Raw genomic sequence first — 22,555 nt, forward strand, 5'->3', positions numbered from 1 at the left:
CCTCCCTCAACTCCTTCTCTGTTTTAAAGTTTGCCATGTGGGTGAGTGAGTGGGTGGCTCCCATGTGATGTGTGTGGGCGGGCAGCTCTGTGTCGCCCCCAGAAGGCTGCGTGACTTTGCTGGCTCCCCTTCTCCTCCATGGGTGTTGGGGGCTCACGCGCACTTGGCCACCGGCCTGGCGTGCCCTCAGGTGGGTGCTGGTCTGTTCTGCTCGGAGGGCAGATGCCCCGGGGCTCCTCTGGCCCAGCCTGTTCCTCCTACACTCATGTTGAGAGCCTGAGCCAGAAACTCCCGAGGCCTCCTGTGGGGTTCTGAGCCCCTGGCAGCCGCATCTGTAAGTGTTTAGAAGTCCTGGTTGCTGATACAAATTCTTGGTAAATGTTCTGTGACAGTCATGAAATCACGAGGTTTATTGTGAAAGCAGTGTGCATGTTAGGCAGCAGAAGAGCCGACCACTTGCTCACTGACCCCACTCTCAACTCTGACCCCACTTTCTCTCTGACGACGCTCTTGACTCTGACCCCGCTCGCTGAGCGTAATCAGTTGTTGTGGTGCGTCCTGCCTGCTTGTCGGTTGGGCACCACGCTACTGCCTTCCTCAGTGTCCTGTACCGGCTGTGGGCTGAATGTTACTCAGATTATGGAAATAACAACTCTGTTTTAAGGGGCTTATTCATTGGAGCCTCAGGGATGAACACACGATATCCCCTGGCCACCTCTTATGTGCTGCCTCTGTTTGCGGTGCTATTAGAACAGTCAGAGAGGTCTGAGTTCTGTTACTGGCTTACTTTGTTCATGCAGCCCAGTTTTGTGCAAAGTCTATTTCGTAGAGGGTTGAAGAGAAATGTGACTTGATGACTTTTTTTATTTCCTGTCCCATAGGTGGACAGCTCTGCCCAGCCCCACAAGCTTCCCACTCAACCCCAAATACATGTAAAATTATAATCTCTGAGAATAGTCAACAATAAAAAACACAAATAACCTGCATGCCTTTTAACAGAAAAAATTCTTATACATTTATTTTCGTTTTCTCCTTTTTAAGAAAAAAATGACAGCAGAGCTACAGATCCAACTGGTGGACGTCTTGCTGAAAGACAACGACTCCCTTACGAAAGCTCTCGGTGCAGTGACGCAGGAGAAGGCGGAGCTGTGCAGGGCTGTGTCCCAGCTGGAAAAGACCCTGAAGCACCACCTGCTGAAGGGCTGTGCGCTGAGGGTGGGTGTTCCCGCTTCTCCATCTCGGGTTCGGCTCCTGCCCGCTAGCCTGGGGGTGAAGTGAGCCGGGTTTCCTTCACGGCCGTGGGCGCCAGTGTCAGTTCTTCCTGGCTAGCCGTGGTGGGCACTGTCCTCCCTCAAGGCCACAATATCTTATTTAACATTTTAGCGAATTTTCTGCTCTATTTGCAGACGCAGACACACACACGCACCCACGCGCTGTCACATGTGATCCTTGCCACGAGATGATGTTTAATACAAGTTCGTGAAAGGAAATTTTGACTAAGAATATAATAATCTGATGAAATAAGGGTTTTATTTGACTTTCATCCAATTAGAATGATTTATAATTTTTTTTTTTAATAATTTTATTTATTTATTTTTCCCCCCAAAGCCCCAGTAGATAGTTGTATGTCATAGCTGCACATCCTTCTAGTTGCTGTATGTGGGACTCGGCCCCAGCGTGGCCGGAGAAGTGGTGCGTTGGTGCATGGCCGGGATCCGAACCCGGGCCGCCAGTAGCGGAGCGCATGCACTTAACCGCTAAGCCACGGGGCCGGCCCCTGATTTATAATTTTCTTGACTGTGTAGTTTGATGGAATTTTTTCCTAAAATGTCTAATTTTTTTCTTCTTTAGATTGTTTTTTGTTTGGGATTTGCTTTACGTTTTTTACAATGAAAACTTTTTAAAACTTATTTTTTAATTACATATGGTAGAATCTGCCCGTTGTTGGTGTGGTGTCATTTGACTTTACACACGTGTAGATTCTTGTGCTTGACATCACCACCACCGTTGAGGGTACACAGCAATTCGGCCGCACCCTGTACCCTCACCCTGTCCCCCCGGCACACTGACCCCCCACACTGTGTCCCCCCAGCATCCTGTCCCCCCCACACTGTGTCCCCCCAGCATCCTGTCCCCCCTACATGCTGTCCCCCCAGCATCCTGTCCCTCTGCACCCTATTCTTGGCTGCCGCAGCCTCTGACTTCGGCTCTTCCCTGTCGTGTCTTATCCCGAATGTCATATCTGTGGGATCACACAGTGATCACACAGTGTGTAACCTTTTGAAGGGCTCTTCACTTCTTTGGTAATGCATTTGAGTCCCGGCTATCAATGTGTCAATAGCTCATTCCTTTTTATTGCTGAGCAGCATTCCATTTGCCTGCTGGAGGATGTCTGGGCTGTTTCCAGTTTTTGACTGTTATGAATAATGCACCTATAAACATCTGTGTGCAGGGTTTTGTGTGGATGTAAGTCTCACTTCTCGGGTATAAATGCCCAGGAGTGGGACTCTAGGCCCTTTGTACGTCCATATTTAACACTGCCAAAGTGTTTTCCAGAATGGCTGCACCGTTTTGCTTTCCCTCCAACAAAACGTGCAAGTTCCATTTACTCTGCATCTTCGCGTTTGGTGTCATCAGTACTTTTCATTTTAGCGTTCTGATAGATGTGAAGTGCTATCTGTGTATCTTCTTTGATGAAGTGTCTGTTAGTCTTCTGCCCATTTTAAATTGGATTGTTTGTTTTCTTATTGTTTTGAGAGTTGAATCCAGTTCATATTCTGGATTCAAGTCCTTTGTCACACATGTTATTTGCAAATGTTTTCTCCCAGTGTGTGCTACCTCTCTGTCTAGTATCCTTTGCAAAACAAAAGTTTTTAATTTTGATGAATTCCTATGTATCGATTTTTTCTTTAGTGGAGCATGCCAAGAGTTTTGTAGTTTACTTTTCACATTTAGGTCTATGATCCATTTTGAGTTAATTTTTGTTTATAGTCTGAGGGATAGGTCGAGGATTATCTTTATGCATGTTGATACCCAGTTATTCTGGCACACTTTGTTGAAAAGATTGTCCTTTCTCCTTGAATTGTCTTTGTATCTGTGTCAAAAATCAGCCAACAATCTTGGTGTGTATGTCTCTGGATGCTCTATTCTGCTTCACTGTTCTACATGTCTTTCCTTTACCAGCTGCCTGATCGATACAGTTTTATGTTACATCTTCATATCCAGTAGTGGGAATACTCCACTTTTTTCTTCTTTTTCAAATTGTTTGGCTATTCTGGTTCCTCTATCCTTTAATATAAATTTTAGGACCCTTGCTGGTCATTTTGATTGAGATTGTGTTAAATCTATAGATCAAGGTGGGAAGAATTGAGAAGGTAAAATGGTGCAGCTGCTTTGGAAAACAGTCTGGCAGTTCCTCAAAATGTTAAACACAGAGCTGCTGTCTTCCCCAGCAATTCCACTCCTAGTTATTTACACAGAGAAATGAAAATATATGTCCACATCAAAACTGGTACACAGATTTTCCGATCACCATTATGCATCATAGCCCTAAAGTAGAAATAACCCAGATGTCCATTAATTGACTGATGGATAAATAAAATATGGTATGTCTGTAAACAGAGTATTATTCGGCACTAAAAAGGAATGAAGGACTGTTGCATGCAACAGTGTGGATGGGCCTGAAAAACGTTATAAGTGAAAGAAGCCAGTCACAAAAGACCATATATTGTGTGATTCCATTTATATGAAATGCGCAGAACAGGGAAATCCATTGAGACAGAAAATAGATGAGTGGTTGTCAGGGGCTGGGGGAGGGTAATGGAGAGTGACTGCTAATGGGGACAGGTTTTGGTGGTGATGAAAATGTTCTTGACTTAGATAGTGCTGATGGTTGCACAACCCTGTTAATATACTAAAAATCAATTTTACTGTATACTCTAAAAGGATAAATTTTGGGGCTGGCCCGGTGGCACAAGCGGTCAAGTGCACACACTCCGCTGCAGCGGCCCAGGGTTTGCCGGTTCAGATCCCAGGCGCACACTGACGTACTGCTTGTCAGGCCATGCTGTGGCGGCGTCCCATATAAAGTGGAGGAAGATGGGCCCAGATGTTAGCCCAGGGCCAATCTTTCTCAGCAAAAAGAGGAGGATTGGCAGATGTTAGCTCAGGGCTGATCTTCCTCACAAAAAAAAATAATAATAAAAGGATAAATTTTATGGTATGTGCATTATAATCTCAGTAAAGCTATTTACTGAGATTTTTTACTCAGTAAAAAAATTGGGGCAAGAATTGACATCTTAACTATATTTTGAACTTAATTGAATCTTCCCATCCATGAACTTGGCATGTCTCTCCACATATGTAGATCTTTTAAAATTTCTTTCTTCGATGTATTGTATCTGTCAGCATTCAGATCCTATAAACCTTTTGTTATATTTATACCTAAATATTTCATTTTTCAGGGGGCTGTTGTAAATGGTACTTTTCAAAACATTTTGTCCTCCAGTTGTTCATGGCTGATGTACAGACATGTGATTGATGTTTGTAGGTTGACCTTATGTCCTACGGCCTTGCTAGCCTCACTTTTTAGCCCTATGAGCCTTTTTCTAGGATTTTCTACATAGACAATTAATGTCATCTGTGAATAGGGAGTTTTATTTCCTTCTTTCCAATTTGAATACCTTTGATTTCTTTTTCTTGCCTGTTGCACGGTTGGACTTCCAGAACATTGTTGGGCAGGCATGGTGAAGAGCACACTCTCATCTTGCTCTCTGTCATAGGGGTGGAACTTCAACTCTCACCATGAAGGATGAGGCAGGTGCTTTTGTGAAGGCCCCTTATCTGTTTGAAGACGTTCCCTTCTGTTCCTAGTTTTCTGAGACTTGTAATGATGAATGGATGTTGAAATTTGTCATGCTTTTTCTGCCTCCATTGATACGATGATGTGGGTTTTCTTTTTTATTAATATGGTGGATTACATTAATTTTTGAATGCCGACTCTATTTACCTTGTAGTCCCAGGAAAAACCCCAGTTGGTCATGCTGTGTTTTTTTATGTGTTGCTGCATTCAATGTGCTAACATTTTTTGAGCGCTTTTGTGTCTGGGTTCCTGAGGGATGTTAATGTGGAGTTTTTTTGTATTTTCTTTGTCTAATTTTGGTCTCATAAATGAGAGGATGTGTTCCTTCCTCTTCTGTTTTCTGGAAGAGATTCTGTAGCGCTGGTAATTATTTTTTCCTTAAATATTTGTTAAAATTCATCAGTGGAAACCATCTGGGCCTAGTGTTTCCTTTCTTGGAAGGTTTTTTGTTTTTTTTTTTTTTTTATTGATGTCATAATAGTTTATAACATTGTGAACTTTTGGTTGTACATTATTGTTTGTCAGTCACCGTAGAAATGCGTCCCTTCGCCCCTTGTGTCTACCCCCCAAACACCCTTCCCCTGGTAATCACCAAACTGTTCTCTCTGTCCGTATGTTAGTTTATCTTCTACATATGACTGAAATCTTGTGGTGTTTGTCTTTGTCCGGCTGGCTTATTTCATTTAACATAATACCCTCCAGGTCCATCCATGTTGTTGCAAATGGGATGATTTTTTTTTTATGACTGAGTAGTATTCCATTGTATATATATACCACATCTTCTTTATCCGATCATCAGTCGAGGGACACTTGGGTTGCTTCCACTTCTTGGCTATAGTGAATAATGCTGCAGTGAACATAGGGGTGCGTAAACCTCTTTGGATTGTTGATTTTAGGTTCTTTGGATAGATACCCAGTAATAGGATAGCTGAGTCATAAGGTATTTCTGTTTTTAATTCTTTGAGGAATCTCCATACTGTTTTCCATAGAGGCTGCACCAGTTTGCATTCCTAGCAGCAGTGAATGAGGGTTCCCTTTTCTCCACATCCTCTCTAACATTTGTTATTTTTTGTCTTGGTGATTATAGCTGTTCTAACAGGTGTAAGGTGATATCTTAGTGTAGTTTTGATTTGCATTTTCCTGATTATTAGTGATGTTTGACATCTTTTCATGTGCCTATTGGCCATCTGTATATCCTCCTTGGAAAAATGTGTGTTCATATCGTTTGCCCATTTTTTGATCAGGTTATTCGTGTTTTTATTGTTCAGTTGTGTGAGTTCTTTATATGTTATGGAGATTAATCCATTGTCAGATATGTGATATACAAATATTTTCTCCCAGCTGGTGGGTTGTCCTTTCATTTTGATCCTGGTTTCATTTGCCTTGCAGAAGCTCTTTAGTCTGTTGAAGTCCCACTTGTTTATTTTTGCTTTTGTTTCTCGTCCAAATAGACATGGAATTTGAAAAGATCCCTCTATGACCGATGTCAAAGAGTATACTGCCTATATTTTCTTCTAGGAGTTTTATAGTTTCAGGTCTAACTTTCAAGTCTTTGATCCATTTTGAGTTAATTTTTGTGTATGGCGAAAGAAAATGGTCTACTTTCATTCTTTGCCTGTGGCTGTCTAGTTTTCCCAACACCATTTATTGAAGAGACTTTCCTTTCTCCATTGTATGTTCTTGGACCCTTTGTTGAAGATTAGCTTCCGTAGATGTGTAGTTTTATTTCTGGGCTTTCAGTTCTGTTCCATTGATCTGTGTGTCTGTTTTTGTACCAGTACCATGCTGTTTTGATTACTATAGCTTTGTGGTATATTTTGAAGTCAGGGATTGTGATGCCTCCAGCTTTGTTCTTTTTTCTCAGGATTACTTTAGCTATTTGGGGTCTTTTGTTGCCGCATATGAATTTTAGTATTCTTTGTTCTCTTTTCGTGAAGAATGTCATTGGGATTCTGATTGGGATTGCATTGAATCTGCAGATTGCTTTAGGTAGTATGGACATTTTAACTACGTTTATTCTTCTATGTGCGTGGGATATCTTTCCATTTCTTTATGTCATCATCGATTTCTTTCAATAATGTCTTACAGTTTTCAGTGTATAGGTCTTTAACCTCCTTGGTTAAATTTATTCCTAGATTTTATACTTTTTGTTGAGATTGTAAATGGGATTATATTCTTGAGTTCTCTTCTGATAGTTCATTATTAGAGTATAGAAATGCAACTGATTTTTGTAAGTTGATTTTGTACCCTGCAGCTTTGCTGTAGTTGATTATTTCTGATAGTTTTCCGATGGATTCTTTAGGGTTTTCTATATATAAAATCATGTTGTCTGCAAACAGCAAGAGTTTCACTTCTTTGTTGCCTGTTTGGATTCCTTTTTCTTGCCTAATTGCTCTGGCCAAAACATCCAGTACTATGTTGAATAAGAGTGGCAAGAGTGGGCACCCTTGTCTTGTTCCTGTTCTCAGAGGAACGGCTTTTAGTTTTTCCCTGTTGAGTATGATATTGACTGCGGGTTTGTCATAAATAGCCTTTATCATGTTGAGGTACTTTTCTTGTATACCCATTTTGTTGACAGTTTTTATCATAAATGGATATTGGAGCTTGTCAAATGCTTTCTCTGCATCTATTGAGATGATCACGTGGTTTTCATTCCTCATTTTGTTAATGTGGTGTATCACATTGATTGATTTGCGGATGTTGAACCATCCCTTTGTCCCTGGTATAAATCCCACTTGAGGGCCGGCCCCGTGGCTTAGCGGTTAAGTGCGTGCGCTCCGCTGCTGGCGGCCCGGGTTCGGATCCCGGGCATGCACCGACACACCGCTTGTCCGGCCATGCTGAGGCCACGTCCCACATACAGCAACTAGAAGGAAGTGCAGCTGTGACATACAACTATCTACTGGGGCTTTGGGGGAAAAAATAAATAAAATTAAAAAAAAAAATCCCACTTGATCATGGTGTATGATCTTTCTAATGTATTGCTGTATTCAGTTTGCCAATATTTTGTTGAGGATTTTTGCATCTATGTTCATCAGTGATATTGGCCTGTAATTTTCCTTCTTTGTATTGTCCTTGTCTGGCTTTGGTATCAGGGTGATGTTGGCCTCGTAGAATGTGTTAGGAAGTGTTCCATCTTCCTCTATTTTTGGAATAGTTTGAGAAGGATGGATATTAAATCTTCTTTGATTGTTTGGTAAAATTCCCCAGAGAAGCCGTCTTATCCTGGACTTTTATTTTGGGGACGGTTTTTGATTACTGTTTCAATCTCTTTACTTGTGATTGGTCTTTTCAGATTCTCTCTGTCTTCTTCATTCAGTTTTGGGTGGTTGTATGAGTCTAAATTTATCCATTTCTTCTAGGTTATCCAATTTGTTGGCATATAGTTTTTCATAGTATTCTCTTATAATTTTTTGTATTTCTGTGGTATCTGGTGTAATTTATCCTCTTTCAGTTCTAATTTTATTTATTTGAGCCTTCTCTCCTTTTTTCTTAGTGAGTCTGGCTAAGGGTTTGTCAGTTTTGTTTATCTTCACAAAGAACCAGCTCTTTGTTTCATTGATCCTTTTACTGTTTTCTCGGTTTCAATTTCATTTATTTCTGCTCTAACTTTTATTATTTCTCTCCTTCTGCTGACTTTGGGCTTTGTCTGTTCTTCTTTTTCTAATTCTGTAAGGTGTAGTTTAATGTTGGTTATTTGGGATTTTTCTTGTTTGTTAAGGTGGGCCTGTATAGCTATGAGTTTCCCTCTCAGGATTGCGTTAGCTGCATCCCATATGAGTTGGTATGGTGTATTTTCATTTTCATTTGTCTCCAGATATTTTTTGATGTCTCCTTTAATTTCTTCAGCGATCCATTGGTTGTTCGGTAGCATGTTGTTTAGTCTCCAGATCTTTGTCACTTTCCCAGTTTTTTCTTGTAGTTGATTTTTAGTTTCATAGCATTATGGTTGGAGAAGATGCTTGTTATAATTTTAGTCTTCTTAAATTTATAGAGGCTTGCCTTATTTCCCAACATATGGTCTCTCCTTGAAAATGTTCCATGTGTACTTGAGAAGAATTGTTTGGATGGAGTGCTCTATATGTATCTATTAAGTCCATCTCATCTAGCTTTTTGCTTAAGTCCACTATTTCCTTATTGACTTTCTGTCTGGATGATCTATCCATTGATGTAAGTTGGGTGTTAAGGTTCCCTACTATTACTGTGTTGTTGTTGATATCTCCTTTTAAGTTTGTTAATAATTGCCCTATGTATTTTGGTGCTCCTGTGTTGGGTGCAAATATAAGTGTTATGTGTTCTTGGTGGGGTGTCCCTTTTATCATTATCTATTGCCCTTCTTTGTATCTCATTACCTGTTTTATCTTGAAGTCTTCTTTGTCTGATATAAGTATGGCAACACCTGCTTTCTTTTGTTTGCCATTAGCTTGGAGTATTGTCTTCCATCCTTTCACTCTGAGCCTGTGTTTGTCTTTAGAACTAAGATGTGTTTCCTGGAGGCAGCATATTGTTGGGTCTTGTTTTTTAATCCATCCCACCACTGTGTCTTTTGACTGGAGAATTCAATCCATTTACCTTTACAGTAATTATTGATATATGAGGCTTTAATGTTGCTATTGTATTGCTCATTTTCTGGTTCTTCTGCATTTCCTTTGTTTCTCATCCCATGTGTTTCAGACAACCAATTCAGTTGGTAGTTCTGTATGATGGTTTTTTTAGTTTTCTCTTTATTTATCATATGTGTCTCTATTCTGATTGTTTTTTTAGTGGTTACCATGACGTTTGTATAAAACATCTCATGGATGAGAGAGTCCATTTTCTGATGGTCTCTTATTTCCTTAGACTAAGTTGATTCCCTCCCTTTCCTCTTCCCCTTCTAAGTTACCATCGTCACAACTTATTCCATCTTGTGTTGTGAGCTTGTGTTTAAAGTGATGAGGTTATATTTATTATTGGTGTTTTCCTTCCCTTTATCTTTGGTATTATAATTAAGTGTTTGGTAACCTATTCTGATAGAGAGCTGCAATTTTTCTGATTTTGTCTACCTATTTTTCTCCTTGCTCTAGGCTTTGTATCCCCTTACTCTTTTTTTTGGGGGGGGGGGGGTGAGGGCCTTCTTGAGCATTTCTTGTAGTGGGCATCTTGTGGCAATGAAATACCTTAGTTTTCGTTTATCTGGGAAAGTTATTATTTCTCCATCATATCTGAAGGATATTTTTGCTGGATAGAGTATTCTTGGCTGAAACTTTTTGTGTTTCAGAATTTTGAATATATCGTTCCACTTTCTCCTAGCCTGCAAAGTTTCTGCTGAGAAATCCACTGAGAGCCTGATAGGAATTCCTTTGTACGTTATCTTTTTTGTCTTGCTTCCCTTAATATTTTTTCTTTGTCATTGACTTTTGCCCGCTTTACTACTATATGCTTTGGAGAGGGTCTTTTCATGTTGATATATTTACAAGATCTGTTGACTTTATTCACTTGTCTTTCCAGCTCCTTCCCCAATTTGGGAAGTTCTCAGCTATTATTTCTTTGGACAAACTCTCTGCTCCTTTTTCCCTGGCTTCTCTCTCTGGAATACCTATAATACTTATGTTGCATTTCCTAATTGAGTCGGATATTTCTTGGAGAATTTCTTTGTTACTTTTTAGTCTTAGTTCTCTCTCCTCCTCCATCTAGAGAATTTCTGCATTCCTATCTTCTATTTTGCTAATTCTTTCCTCCATATTGTCAGCTCTGTTCTTTAAAGATTCCAGATTTTTCTTTATCTCCTCCATTGTTTTTCATCTCCAACATTTCTGATTGCTTTTTCTTTATAGTTTCAGTATCTTTTATGAAGAATTTCCTGATTTCATTGAACTATCTATCTGTATTGTCTTTTAACTTGTTGAGCTTTCTTATGACAGCTACTTTGAATTCTCCATCATTTTGATTATAAATTTCTGTTCCTTCAGGATTGATTTCTGGGTTCTTGTTCTTTTCCTTCTGGTCTGGAGAACATATTTTTGCATACTGTTTGAGAGTCTGGGTTTGTTTTTCCTCATATTGATAATATCTGGTCGTAGCTTCCACCTGCCGCCACTGAGTGGAGTCAAGAGCTGTGTGTTTTGAGCCCGCAGGCGCTCTGGCCGACCAGCTGAGCTGAAGTGCCAGGTCGGGGGTGGGGCGCTTTCTTTCTCCTGCCAAATCCTGGGGGTTTCTTGCTTTTCCCTCACTGTCGGCTCTCCTGGGGTGGTAGCTAGGTGAAGACACCCCTACAACAGTTCAGTCCTTTCCGTGTGTGAGTTTCTCACGGGCTGTGGGGGAACTTGGAGAGCAACGGTTTTCCCGTGGAGGGCCGTCCCTCCCCCCGCTCCCTGAGAGCTGCGTGGACCTGGAGTCGCTGTCACTGGGGAAGGAGAGGAGTTCTTCTTACCTCCTTCCACTTCCTTCGGGGATTCCAGCAACTCCACCTTCAGATGTAAGGCTGCTTGGGTCTCCCAGACATCTTTTGTGTTGTGTGAATGTTCTCTGTTGGTATGTGAATGTCCTTTTTGTTGTACCTTGGCGAAGAGTCTAAGGGGAAAGCTCACTCTGCCTTGATGCTGACGTCACTGTCTTGGAAGGTTTGTAGTGATGAGTTTGAAGTTTGTGCTGTTGGTGGGTGTGTCCTACAGAAGTCCATTGGATCCGGTTCTCCAGTGACCTTGCCCAGCCTCTTCCTGCTTGTGCTGTCAGTTACTGGGAGGGGGGTGTGGATGTCTCTGAAGAGGACTGTGGATTTGTCTGTTTCTTCTTTCAGTTCTACCCAGTTCTGCTTTGTTTGAACTCTGTTGGTAGGTGAGGTAAAGGAACAAGCAGATCCACGACTTCCATTCTTTGATGTGAGAAGTTTTAAAGGCTCCACGTTCTAACCCTGACAAGAGCTGCCATTAGTGTCAGTTCGCAGCCCTGTCTGCTTCTCTGGAACTTGCTCAGAAAGTGTGTTGGCAGTCCCTGTTGAGAGTGTCCCCTTGGGCCTCTGTGGACTAAAGTACAGTCACCAGTAGAATGCTGTTATTCTTTTTGTTTTGATGAGGAAGATTAGCTCTGAGCTAATATCTGTTGCCAGTCTTCCTCTACTTTACATGCAGGATGCCTGCCATAGCATGGCTTGATGAGCGGTGTGTAGGTCCACACCCGGGATCCAAACCTGCAAACCCTGGGCCACCGAAGCGGAGCGTGCAAACTTAACCACTATGTCACTGGGCCGGCCCCAGAATGCGTTTTATTCTTTATGTGAAAGTTAACAAGGAAATCAGGAAGAAAATATTTTTAATGTGTAAATCAAAGGTAGGCTGAGAGTGAACTGCTGGAGTATTTTCTGCTTCATGTCCAAGATGACTTCTATTCCTTGAGCATTTCTTTCCAGAAATGACCAAGCTGTGTTTTAGAACCAGGGTAACATCAGTCTTTTCCTTCTGCCTCATCAGGGAGGTCACGTGAGAGCTGTTCGATAGGATCGCCATACCCCCGGCTCCAGGTTCCTCCTTCCTCAGCCTTGCCCTGGACTTGTGGGTTGGCACGACCAGGCTGCCTTTGATTTCTGTTCCAAACTGCTGGACAGAGGCCACTGACCCCATGGCCCCAGCAAGTGCTTTGAGCTTCTTTTGCCTTCGGGAACAGGCGGGTCCTGGTCATCAGTTGTGGGTGGCACCTTTGTTCCCCTCACTATGGGACCCTTCTCCCTCTATTAATGTATTCCCCACTGGAGCTCTGGGCTCCTCTGCATGCTGTCGTGTCCTGGCCATACTGTGTGCGTTCAGACAGTTGCCTGGTCACGATGTCCTCTCTGCATGGTGCCCATCCCTTGGCATGAAGGGCTCCTGTGTGGGGCCCTCACTAAGGTTTCCAGGCGTGTGATTTGATGGTGCTAGAGCAGAGCCAGGAGTTAGCATTTCTAGGACCAGGGAATATGAAGGTGTTTAATAGCAGTAAAACTTTGAATTCAGGGTTATTTCACAAATACTTGTTTTTTTGTTTTTAATAAAAATGGACCTTTTGTGCAATCATATTTGAGTAAATGGCGTGTAATAATCACCACATAAGTGTTAATTATCTTCTCATTAGTATCATGTAACAATTTGGGTACCACAGAAAAGATGCTGAGGATGGACATAGGCATGGCCGTGTCCTGGCATTCGGACCATAGGCATTCGGCCATGTCCATGCACCCAGCCTGCTGAGAGCCCCCAGCGCCCTCTCCCACCATGGGGCCTCACACGGGAAAGGGCCTGGGGGAACAACCATGGAAGGAACGAGGTGTTTGAACATGACCTTCTCCCTGGGGTTGGGGTTGGGAGCAGTCGTCCACTCTCCTCTACTCTTAGCCCTTCTTCCCAAGATGTTCTTGTGTAAGAACAAGTCTAGATTGGTGGTCACCACAGGGCAGGGGGTGGGGGAGGGTGAAAGGGGCAAAGGGAACACATGTACGAGGAGGCACTGGCAACTAGACTCTTGGTGGGGAGCACAAAGCAGTCTCTACGGAAGGAGAGATACAATGATGCACACCTGAAGTGTATACAGTGTTACAGACCAGTGTGACCTCGGTAAAAAATGAGGAAATAAAAGACCTCTCTGTAGATGGTGCTGTCTGTGTTTGTTTCAGAGGTCAGACAGGTCAGCATGGAAGCAAGACAGGATGGTCCTGCAGAGCTCACCACAACACCCAGACCCAGGACTGCCCACGCCGGCTGCAAGCGAGGAAGCGAAAGTCTCCAACATCAAAGTAAGGCCAAGCTGAGGGCCGTGTCAGGTGTACAGAGCATGGTCTAGTTGGTGCTCGTTATTTAAGACTTTATATTTTTAGAGCAGTTTTACCTTCACAGCAAAATTAAGGGGAAGGTACAGAGATTTCCCATAGACCCCCGGCCCCACACATGCACAGCCTCCCCCACTGTCAGCATCTCCCCGGAGTGGTGTACCTGTTAAAGTCAGTGAACCTCCATCAACACGTCATTATCACCCAGAGTCCACAGTTTACATTAGGTTCACTCTGGGTGTTGTGCGTTCTATGAGTTTGAACAAATGTGTAATGACGTGTCCACCATTATACTATCATACAGAGTGGTTTGTCCTAAAAATCCACTGTGCTCCTCCTACTCATCCCTCCGCCCATACCCCCTAATTGACGCTTTTTAAAATCCTGGGTTTGTTCATTGTAGCAGGCCAAAGCATTGTCATGACTGTGAGGTTCTCCTTTCCTGGACATAGTTGCCAACACATGTATCAAACGTGTGCCTGTTAACAGTAAGAAGACATGCTGATTCTAGTTGTCAAGTCATTTCAGATAAGGGAAGTTGAAGAAAATAAACTTTCATTTGAAACTTGGTGTAGTTGTATACAAATACATTTCTGTGCTCATGTTGAGTCATCAGATAATAGTCTCTGCAGCCTGAAAAAATCCTAGACCAGCGTTTCACTAGTCATCATTTTTGACAATGATATATAAGCCGTGGGCCCTCTCTTGAGGGAAAATTGCCTGTTAGGATATGGATACCAACCTCTGGGTACAATTGAGGGGGTTCCCACAGCCCTCCTCTCACCCCCGTGATGTTCATGGAAGCTGTGATGAGACCCCCCCACCCCACCCCCAGTTAGACCTTACTTAGTGTCAAATTCATGGTCCTTTGTGGGGGCCCCTTCAATGCTGTGGAAAGAACGTCTGTGGTCTACATTTTGTCTGATAAACAAGATCGAACTCTTAACAGCAGGGTTGTCTCTGGTTATAGATGTCATGCAGGGCTGATTTCTGTGGTAATTTGCTGAGGAAGAAAGTAGTCTGGTTCTTTGTAAAGCACATTGGTGCACATGTGCATACAAGATTTGTCAGCAAGGTGTCTTAGCTCTGTGATTAAGTTTTACTTTTTTTTTCTTTCAGATGGAAAAATTGTACTTGCATTATTTGAGAGCAGAGAGCTTTAGAAAAGCTCTGATTTATCAAAAGAAGTATCTTTTACTGTTGATTGGTGGATTCCAGGACTCTGAACAAGAAACACTCTCCATGATTGCTCATTTGGGAGTATTTCCTTCCAAAGCAGATAAGAAAGTTACTGCATCCCGTCCTTTTACAAAGTTTCGAACTGCGGTCAGGGTGGTGATTGCAATATTCAGGTAACATTGAGGCATGTGCTGCCGCCGTCTTCGTGAATAGGAGGCGCGTTGTGGTGGTTTTAGTCTTTGAAACTCTGCCATTGTATTCTATTTTAAGATGAATGACATTTGATGTTTTAAAGAAGATATAGATGACACTTGTCTTTAAGAAATCATGTGCAAAATTATCTCCTTCTAGAACGAAAAGATTTAAGAATGCCTTTTTATCACAAGACAACACTGTGCCCCTTAATGGGTCTAATGGGTCTCTTGCCAGGACAGGCACATCTGATCAAGTTTAAAACTGCATTTCACCTCTTCATATTTCAGTTTCTTATAGTTTAGTCAAATTCGTGTTACGTAAAAGGTGTTAGGTGCATAAGAATACATGCGCCACCTGGTGGTGGCTGTGGCGCAGGGGCTTTCCAGTCTTGGCCCTCTGACCCCTGCTCTGGGGGGAGGGGAGGAGCAGCCCGCTGCAGGGCGCAAGGGGGGCGCCTCCATCTCCACCTTCGATGCTGACCTGGCTCTGCCCACCCGCCCCATCCAAAGGCATTGCTCGTTCTCAGCCGTTATTTGCACAGTGTCAGTTTTGGAACAAAGATGTGACTCCCTGGTGTGATTGGGAATTTTGACCATTTCAAAATTAACAGTGATGAAAATCCATTTTATAGTCTAATTTTACAATATGCTGAATTTCTAAAACTGTTTTTCCCACTACGAATTGTGCGGCCATGTCTGTTCCGTGATGCCCGTGGAGGTGCCTCCTCCAGGCCACGCTTACCTTTGTCCGCGGGAACGGGCACAGCAGGGTGGACTGTGCTACAGAGAGTGGGTGGGAATCCTGTTCCTCGCAGAGACCCAGCACCGTGCCCACCAGCGCGGCCCGCTGGGGGAAGCCAGCCGCCTGCTGGGAGCCCTGGTGGGGTGGGGAGGCCCTCTCAGCTTCAGGGCACTTAGTCCCCTCACCCCTGCATTCTCCTGACCACACTGCCCACCCACATGTCTGTTTCTATCTGTCTGTCCATCCGATATCCTTGGAGGGAATGCCCAGAGGAGGACAGATGAACAGACCACACCCTGCCTCCCATCTTCCTCTCAAGCGGGAAAGATCATTCCAGTGCAGCAGTAATTTTAACACCAAGGAGAAAATGCCTTCCAGGAAGGCCTCTGGGGCTCACAGAGGCAGCAGGGCCTACAAGGGGCTGCCCAGGAGGCCTCCTCTGGAGGGGCCTTATCTGGAGAATCCGTGATGTCCGCCAAGCCAAGGAGGAGGGAAGTTGCAGACGTGAGGGGCCGTCCTAGGAGAGGGACCATCCTGGGAAGGGGTCTAGGAGCCCCCACACTGTTCCCCTCCCGTCACCCGACGTGGCACTCCTCACCCTAACATCCCTGCTCCCCGTCTGAGGGAAAACGCGTGAGGGCGAGGGCCTCTGTTTTGCTGCTGTCTGTCCGGGTGTTGCAGACTGATTTTGAACTGGAGTCTGACAGACCCTAGCTGGTGGGGGTCAGGAGGGGTCACGGCGGGGAAGGTGCTGGGGCGCAGACATCAGGTCATCAGGTCGCTGCCCTGGGTGAGTTGGCCGTGACGAGGCAGAGCCCACGCACCTTCTAATTCCAGTTGTTGGTCACATTGGACTTTCACTCTTGTTTTGCTCTAGTTTTCAATGTTTTGTCTCCTTTTTTTTTGTAGGTTACGTTTTTTGGTTAAGAAATGGCAAGAAGTAGATCGGAAGGGAGCTCTGGTGCGAGGCAGAGCGCCCCAGCCAGGTGGGACTGGTGGGACTGCGGCCGCTCCCTTAACTGACCGCACGCGTAAACGCCGCCTCCAGGCGTATCGTCGCCCTGACACGCTGGCCCTTCTCAGTGCTCACGGGGACGTAATGGAGAACAGTGAGAAATCAGTAAATTCAGTCTGGGCAGTTGTCCAAGGGGCAAGAGATGGGTTTTGAAGGAAAATGGTGTTTATGTTGGGAACAAGCACAAATAAAAACACAGTTTATACAGTTAATGTCAGTGAATGAAAATAGTTCAAAGGAGCAAATGAGATTGAAAAAGATAAAAATCTTAAATATATTGACTAATAACTTATTTTTAATAAAACGTCTTTTTTATTCTCCAAAATCAAGTGAAGTTTTACTTCATGCTGCCACATCTCTCCTTTGAGAGCATCATTGCTTACTTTTGGCTCAATCACATCTTGTCTCTGTGGTTCTCTGCTGCTGCCCCCACACAGAATGGGCGCTGGCGCCGAGAGCAGGCCTCTGGGTGGGTTACTGCCCTGCGTGTAAACGCACGCAGAGAACTTCCCACCCAGCAAAGGGACGTGGCCCCTGGTCCTGTGGGGCCCTGGCCACCTGGAGGGGAGGCTGCAAGTGGGCAGCGCCCTGGAGCTCTGCCGACCATCATGGTGACTGGGCTTCCCTGGCAGTGAATTGATTTGCACACCTTCATTGTTACTTCCTGACATCGGAATGCTTTGTTAGCCTTTAGTCCTTTAAGGAAGTTTGTCCCCGCTGGGGTGCATCGGGTGCATGGTCTCCAGGGTTTCTGCCCCTCCCTCTCCTGAGCCCACTCCTCAGAGCTGGGTGGAGGAGACCCCAACCCAGGCTCACCTGGCACCCTGCTGCCTCCATCAGGGCCCTGAGCCCTCTTCCAGGGCACTGCCTGTACGGAGGCCGGGGCTCAGGGTCAGCCTTGCCAGGAGTAAAGTATAGGTGATCAAAACTCAGGTTTCTTCTAGAGCTTTTTAAAATCTAACTTTTATAACTTTAGTACTTTAAAAATGTTTTCAGATTGCCACGCAGACTCTTTTTTTTGGGGGGGGTGTGGAGGAAGATCAGGCCTGAGCTAACATCCATGCCAATCCTCCTTTTTTTTTTCTTGCTGAGGAAGATTGGCCCTGAGCTAACATCCGTGCCCATCTTCCTCCACTTTATGTGGGACGCCGCCACAGCATGGCCTGACAAGCGGTGCGTTGGTGCACGCCCAGGATCCGAACCCGGGCCGCCAGCAGTGGAGCGCGCTTACTTAACTGCTACACCATGGGGCCGGCCCCAGGCAGACTCTTGAAAGCTTATAAATTTAAAATTTTGGTAGATGGGCCTTCCTGCTAAGATGCATTCATCTCTTTTCTTGATCCCTTTGTTGTTCAGTGATTCTGGGGGAAGGATTCCTGGGGTCACAGCAGCAGCAGTCTCCACCTGAAACCAGTGAATCCCCAACCCGGGACATGTCTTCCAGCCACGCCAGGGACCCTGTGCCAAAAGCCTCACCTCGCAGGAGGGAAAGGTGAGTTGTGGGGCTTTCAGCCGCTTTTCCATGTCAGAGTAGATGGGACCTGGTTTGTAGCCATCAGTAGGAGCCCAGGCTGCAGTGACAAGCTGCCGCACGTGGAGGTGTCCTTGCGCAGATTAGTGTGGGTGCCTAGGCCTGCCTCTAATGGAAGGGGGCCCCCAGCCACAAATAACACCCCCTACACAGACACACAAGGCCTTGGTTGGCCTTACTTAATCTGTTTTCTGTGGGATTTCAGTTTTTTACACACGGGCATTGAGATGTTACAGCAAAAATGTTAAACAGCTATAAGTTATTTGGGAGAAAAACCTTTTCAATTAAAAAAACAATTAAGAAGACTTGTGGTTAGATTGCAGAAGGTAATTTTGTTTAAATATTAAAGTGAAAGAAGGTTTCCTCAGTGACTATGTGTAATCTGAGGCCCGTGTGGAGATTGGACGTAGTGTGTTGTGGCCTGTCAGGAGCAGTGTGGTGAACCTTAGTTATCTTCATCACAGTTTACACCCCATTTTCCTGACCATGAGCTTTCTCTTCTGAGTGTTACTTATGAAAGATGTGATTTCCATTTCCATCTCTCCAGGTTGAACCATGTAAATAATCCTGTTCAAATGCTGGAATGAGGAATTCTAGATTATGAGTCATTTATTTAATTCTTTCAGTTATGAATTTTCCAGTATTTGGAACGTACCCTTAAAGTGTACAGAAAAGTTCAGTTTGTGTCTTTGTGGCTATTTGTACTGCACACGTTAAGAATCATGTAGGTGTGTCATCTCTTTTTCCTCTGTGTGCTTTCCTAGTATTCTAAAGTGAGCGTTCTCCACTCGCACGGGAGCAAAGCAGATCATCCCCATCTGCCATCAGACTAGCAGGGCATGAAATGCTAGCATTTGCTCTTTCACTCCATGGCCTCTGGTTGATGATGACACCTCCATGCGAACTGCATTTTTGAGTGTAACCATCTGTGGTGTCCCTACTCTGATGGAGAAACAATGCGCACCAGTGTCAGTGGCACCACGTGCCACGTGGCAGCTCAGGCACCAATGAGTCTCTTCTCTGAGCAGCTGAGCGTTGCAGCTCACTGGACATCTAATTATGCTGCTGATTATGTCCCACCAGCGTATGTGACTCCTCAAAGAAATGTCTTTTGAAAGTTTTGGCTTTGGCCCGGCCCCAGAGCAAGGCAGGGAATGCACCAGTGTGAGTCCGTGAGGGCCTGGAAGCCCCGTTCTGTTTGGGGAGGACAGAGATTCTCTGTCTGGGGTCTGTGGCACCCCCGGTACCTGGATTGGTAACATTTATGGAAAGAGTAAATGGTGGCCGAGGCCTCTTTTATGTGGATGGCACGAGGACAGGTAAGACACGTTCCCTACCCCGCAGAGAAAGTAAAGAATGACACAGATGGTGGGCCCCGGGCCCGGCGGGAGACCAGGAGGAAGGGCGGCTGACGGGGCCACTGGATGGGGGCAGGTGAAACCGGAAGTGAGGGGGATATTTGCGACGGTCAGGGAGGGGCACCTCCCTCAGGGCCCAGAGTGTGGGTTTGAGGGACTCTGGTGCATAATCCACTGGAGGTAATAGATTCATACATGGAGATTTAGTGAATAAGGTAACATACAATCATTCTTACTCACTTTAACTCTGAGACGGTACATAGAGGTTGGTTTTTAAAGCGCTGTGCAACACTCTTTTGAAGCCTTACTTTTTTCTTTTGTGGTAAAGAAAGGATGGGAAGGAAACAACCATCTGGGTTTACCCATTTCCACAGCCTGTCTGGTCAGCAAGACCCAGCACCACTTCCTGTCTGGTGTTCACTGTGTTCACCGTCTGTTGACTTCAACTCTCATTTTCTTTGTTTCTTGGTGTGTGGTGGTTTGTTTGTTTGAAGATCCAACCTATCTCCAAATTCAAGATCAGAAAGATCCCTGACTGCTTCTGAAGATCCGGAACATTCCTTGACGGAATATATTCACCATTTAGAAATGATCCAGCAAAGGCTAGGGGGGGTACCACCAGGTAATAAAAGTCCTTCTCTAACTATCTTTTAAGATAATATAACTGTACCCTAGGAATGTAAAATAATATAGAAAAAAGACTTCTGGAATTCAGCTTAGTAATTGTTGTTAGTTTTGGTCTTAATAATCAACTGTCATTAATAGTATTAGAAGAAAGGTTGTATGTGAGGACACCCCAGAATTGTGTGAGCAGCACTGTACTTGGCAATGGGTGTCGGGAGCAGTTTGACTGAATGACTAGCTGGGCCTTTTGGTCCTTTCTCTTACACTCATAGGAAACATAAAGACTATGTTTCAGCCAGGATATAATTTGTCCAGTGTTTCCTAACCGTCATAATTTAAACCACTCTATATTTTAATTATAATTCCTATTTCTACCAAAAATAAGATTGATTCAGTGGTGGTGTTTTGAAATTGTGCAATTCTTCTTAAGAGACGTGTGAAGCCTTCTAACAAATTGCTACGTCATTTTTATTTATATTTAGATTCCACTTCAAAGAAATCCTGCCGCCAGAAGATTAAACAATGAATAAAATCCTCGTGGCTCTTACCTGTGACAATTCTATTTGAGGAAAAGATTTGTTTTTCCTGTTGCTAAGAAAAGCTTGTTGTGTGGCATGGTGTTCTGAGCGATGCCCAGACCCCTCATGTGCCTGAGATGCCAGCCCCTGAATGCCATTAATTGCATTGCTGCAAAGCCAAATGGAGTCTTTTCTATGTAATTTCAGTACATTTTAGCTCCTTACCTTCATGAGGTGGCGTGTGTGCTCCAGAGTGTCAGGCATCTGCCTGGTTCTGTGCATGTTGGCAGAGCCACCTGTCTGCCTCCAAGAGAGGTAAGCAGAGAATGGCTTCTTGTGGTTTATTTTCTTAAATTGTACAGATGGAAACTTGGTTTAAAAACAAAAAGAATGAAATTAAAGTACTGTTTTATTTGTGAACAGCCCTTGTGTTGTTTTTTAGTTTGAGTTTGCTTTTATTACTGGCAAAAAAAATAAAACATAGAATTTATGTTAAACAGGAGTAAGTCAGAATCTTTCAGTGGAACTCAAAGTGCTCTTCACCTGGTAAAGACGGCCGCTTGCCTTTGCTTGACCTCACATGGCTGCTTGTATTTCTGTAAGATGCTTCCACTGTGTATCTACTTCTCACGACTATGATCTTTTCACGTTTTATGCATACTCACTTGTACCATGTAGTAATATCTTGCCAAGTGTCCTTTACCCAAAAACCTACTATACAGGTATATTTATGAGTATCTCAGTGTCTTTTTAGGACCTTTGAACATGACATTTATTCCTTTGGTTTAGGTTTTAATATAAAACAACTTTTTCTAAATTACTGCTTACTTATTTCAGTGATGGATTTTTCTTTCAACTTACAACCCTGGTACGTGTCTGCATTTTCTGCATATTAGCCAACGCTACATTAAGGTCACTGGTTTACAACCTTCTCACCTTTTCCACCGAGTTCTGCATCCTTCTGCTTGATGCTGCTGAAGCTGAAATCTTAGTTAGCCCCAGCAGCAGGAACCCAAGAAATGTCTCTTTGGTTTCAGCATCCAGAAGAAGAATGATTGAAGTTGATTATCAACTACTGATAAATAAGTATCCGTGTGCACCAGTATTAAGCTGACAAGGGAGGGGGGGCTCATTTAAAGCCAGCAGTGGAAGCGAGCATCACACAACTCATTACCAGGGGAGATGATAATTAAAGAGAAAGAGGCATTCACCCTGCCTTTCATCCTTGACGAGGGAACATTCTTTACCGAAAAGTGCCAGCTAATTAATACGGAGGGAATGGATACAATTAGAGAACCACCATTCTGCAACCCCCAGCGAAATAATCAGTTCAGGTTAGATTCATCAACAGGTCCTAAAACTAAGGTGAAATTCCACTTTTACAGCGCCAAGATTGATAGTCTCCACTTTACTCACAGCTCACTGCGGATGGCCTGGCACAGTGTCGTGTGCATCTCCCGTGGCATGCTCCCAATTTATAGATGGAGGAACAAATGACATGAAACCATGAGGAAAAAGACAAACATGGAATATTCTATAGGTGATTGGCTTAGTTTCATCAAATAGACAATGTTAGTGGGAAAACAAAAGTGAGGGGTCTGTTTTAGATTAAAAGAAACTAAGGGGACATAACCAAATGCAATGTGTGAAACTTAATTAGTTTCTAAATTGGGGGAGGAAACAGCTTATAAAGATATTTTTGGGGGTAATTGGATAAATTCGAATCTGTCCTGGATAGTAGTTTTGAGGGGAATTGTTAA

At 43.8% G+C, this 22,555-nt stretch overlaps 1 protein-coding gene across 13 annotated transcripts in view; it reads left to right on the forward strand.

The window, feature by feature from the left end:
- The window catches only part of PCNT (pericentrin), a 151,112-nt gene extending 129,895 nt beyond the window's left edge, over nt 1-21,217 (forward strand). For all 13 annotated transcript variants that reach the window (XM_058523322.1, XM_058523333.1, XM_058523328.1 and 10 more), the window contains 7 exons: nt 1,042-1,215; nt 13,482-13,601; nt 14,754-14,986; nt 16,659-16,735; nt 18,121-18,256; nt 20,148-20,275; nt 20,760-21,217. In XM_058523322.1, coding sequence (XP_058379305.1) covers nt 1,042-1,215; nt 13,482-13,601; nt 14,754-14,986; nt 16,659-16,735; nt 18,121-18,256; nt 20,148-20,275; nt 20,760-20,803 — 912 coding nt within the window. In that variant the 3' untranslated portion in view covers nt 20,804-21,217. The remainder of the gene's footprint in view (nt 1-1,041; nt 1,216-13,481; nt 13,602-14,753; nt 14,987-16,658; nt 16,736-18,120; nt 18,257-20,147; nt 20,276-20,759) is intronic.
- Nucleotides 21,218-22,555: the final 1,338 nt, after the last annotated feature.

Source organism: Diceros bicornis, chromosome 27 (assembly GCF_020826845.1).
Source record: "Diceros bicornis minor isolate mBicDic1 chromosome 27, mDicBic1.mat.cur, whole genome shotgun sequence".
NCBI lineage: Eukaryota > Metazoa > Chordata > Mammalia > Perissodactyla > Rhinocerotidae > Diceros > Diceros bicornis.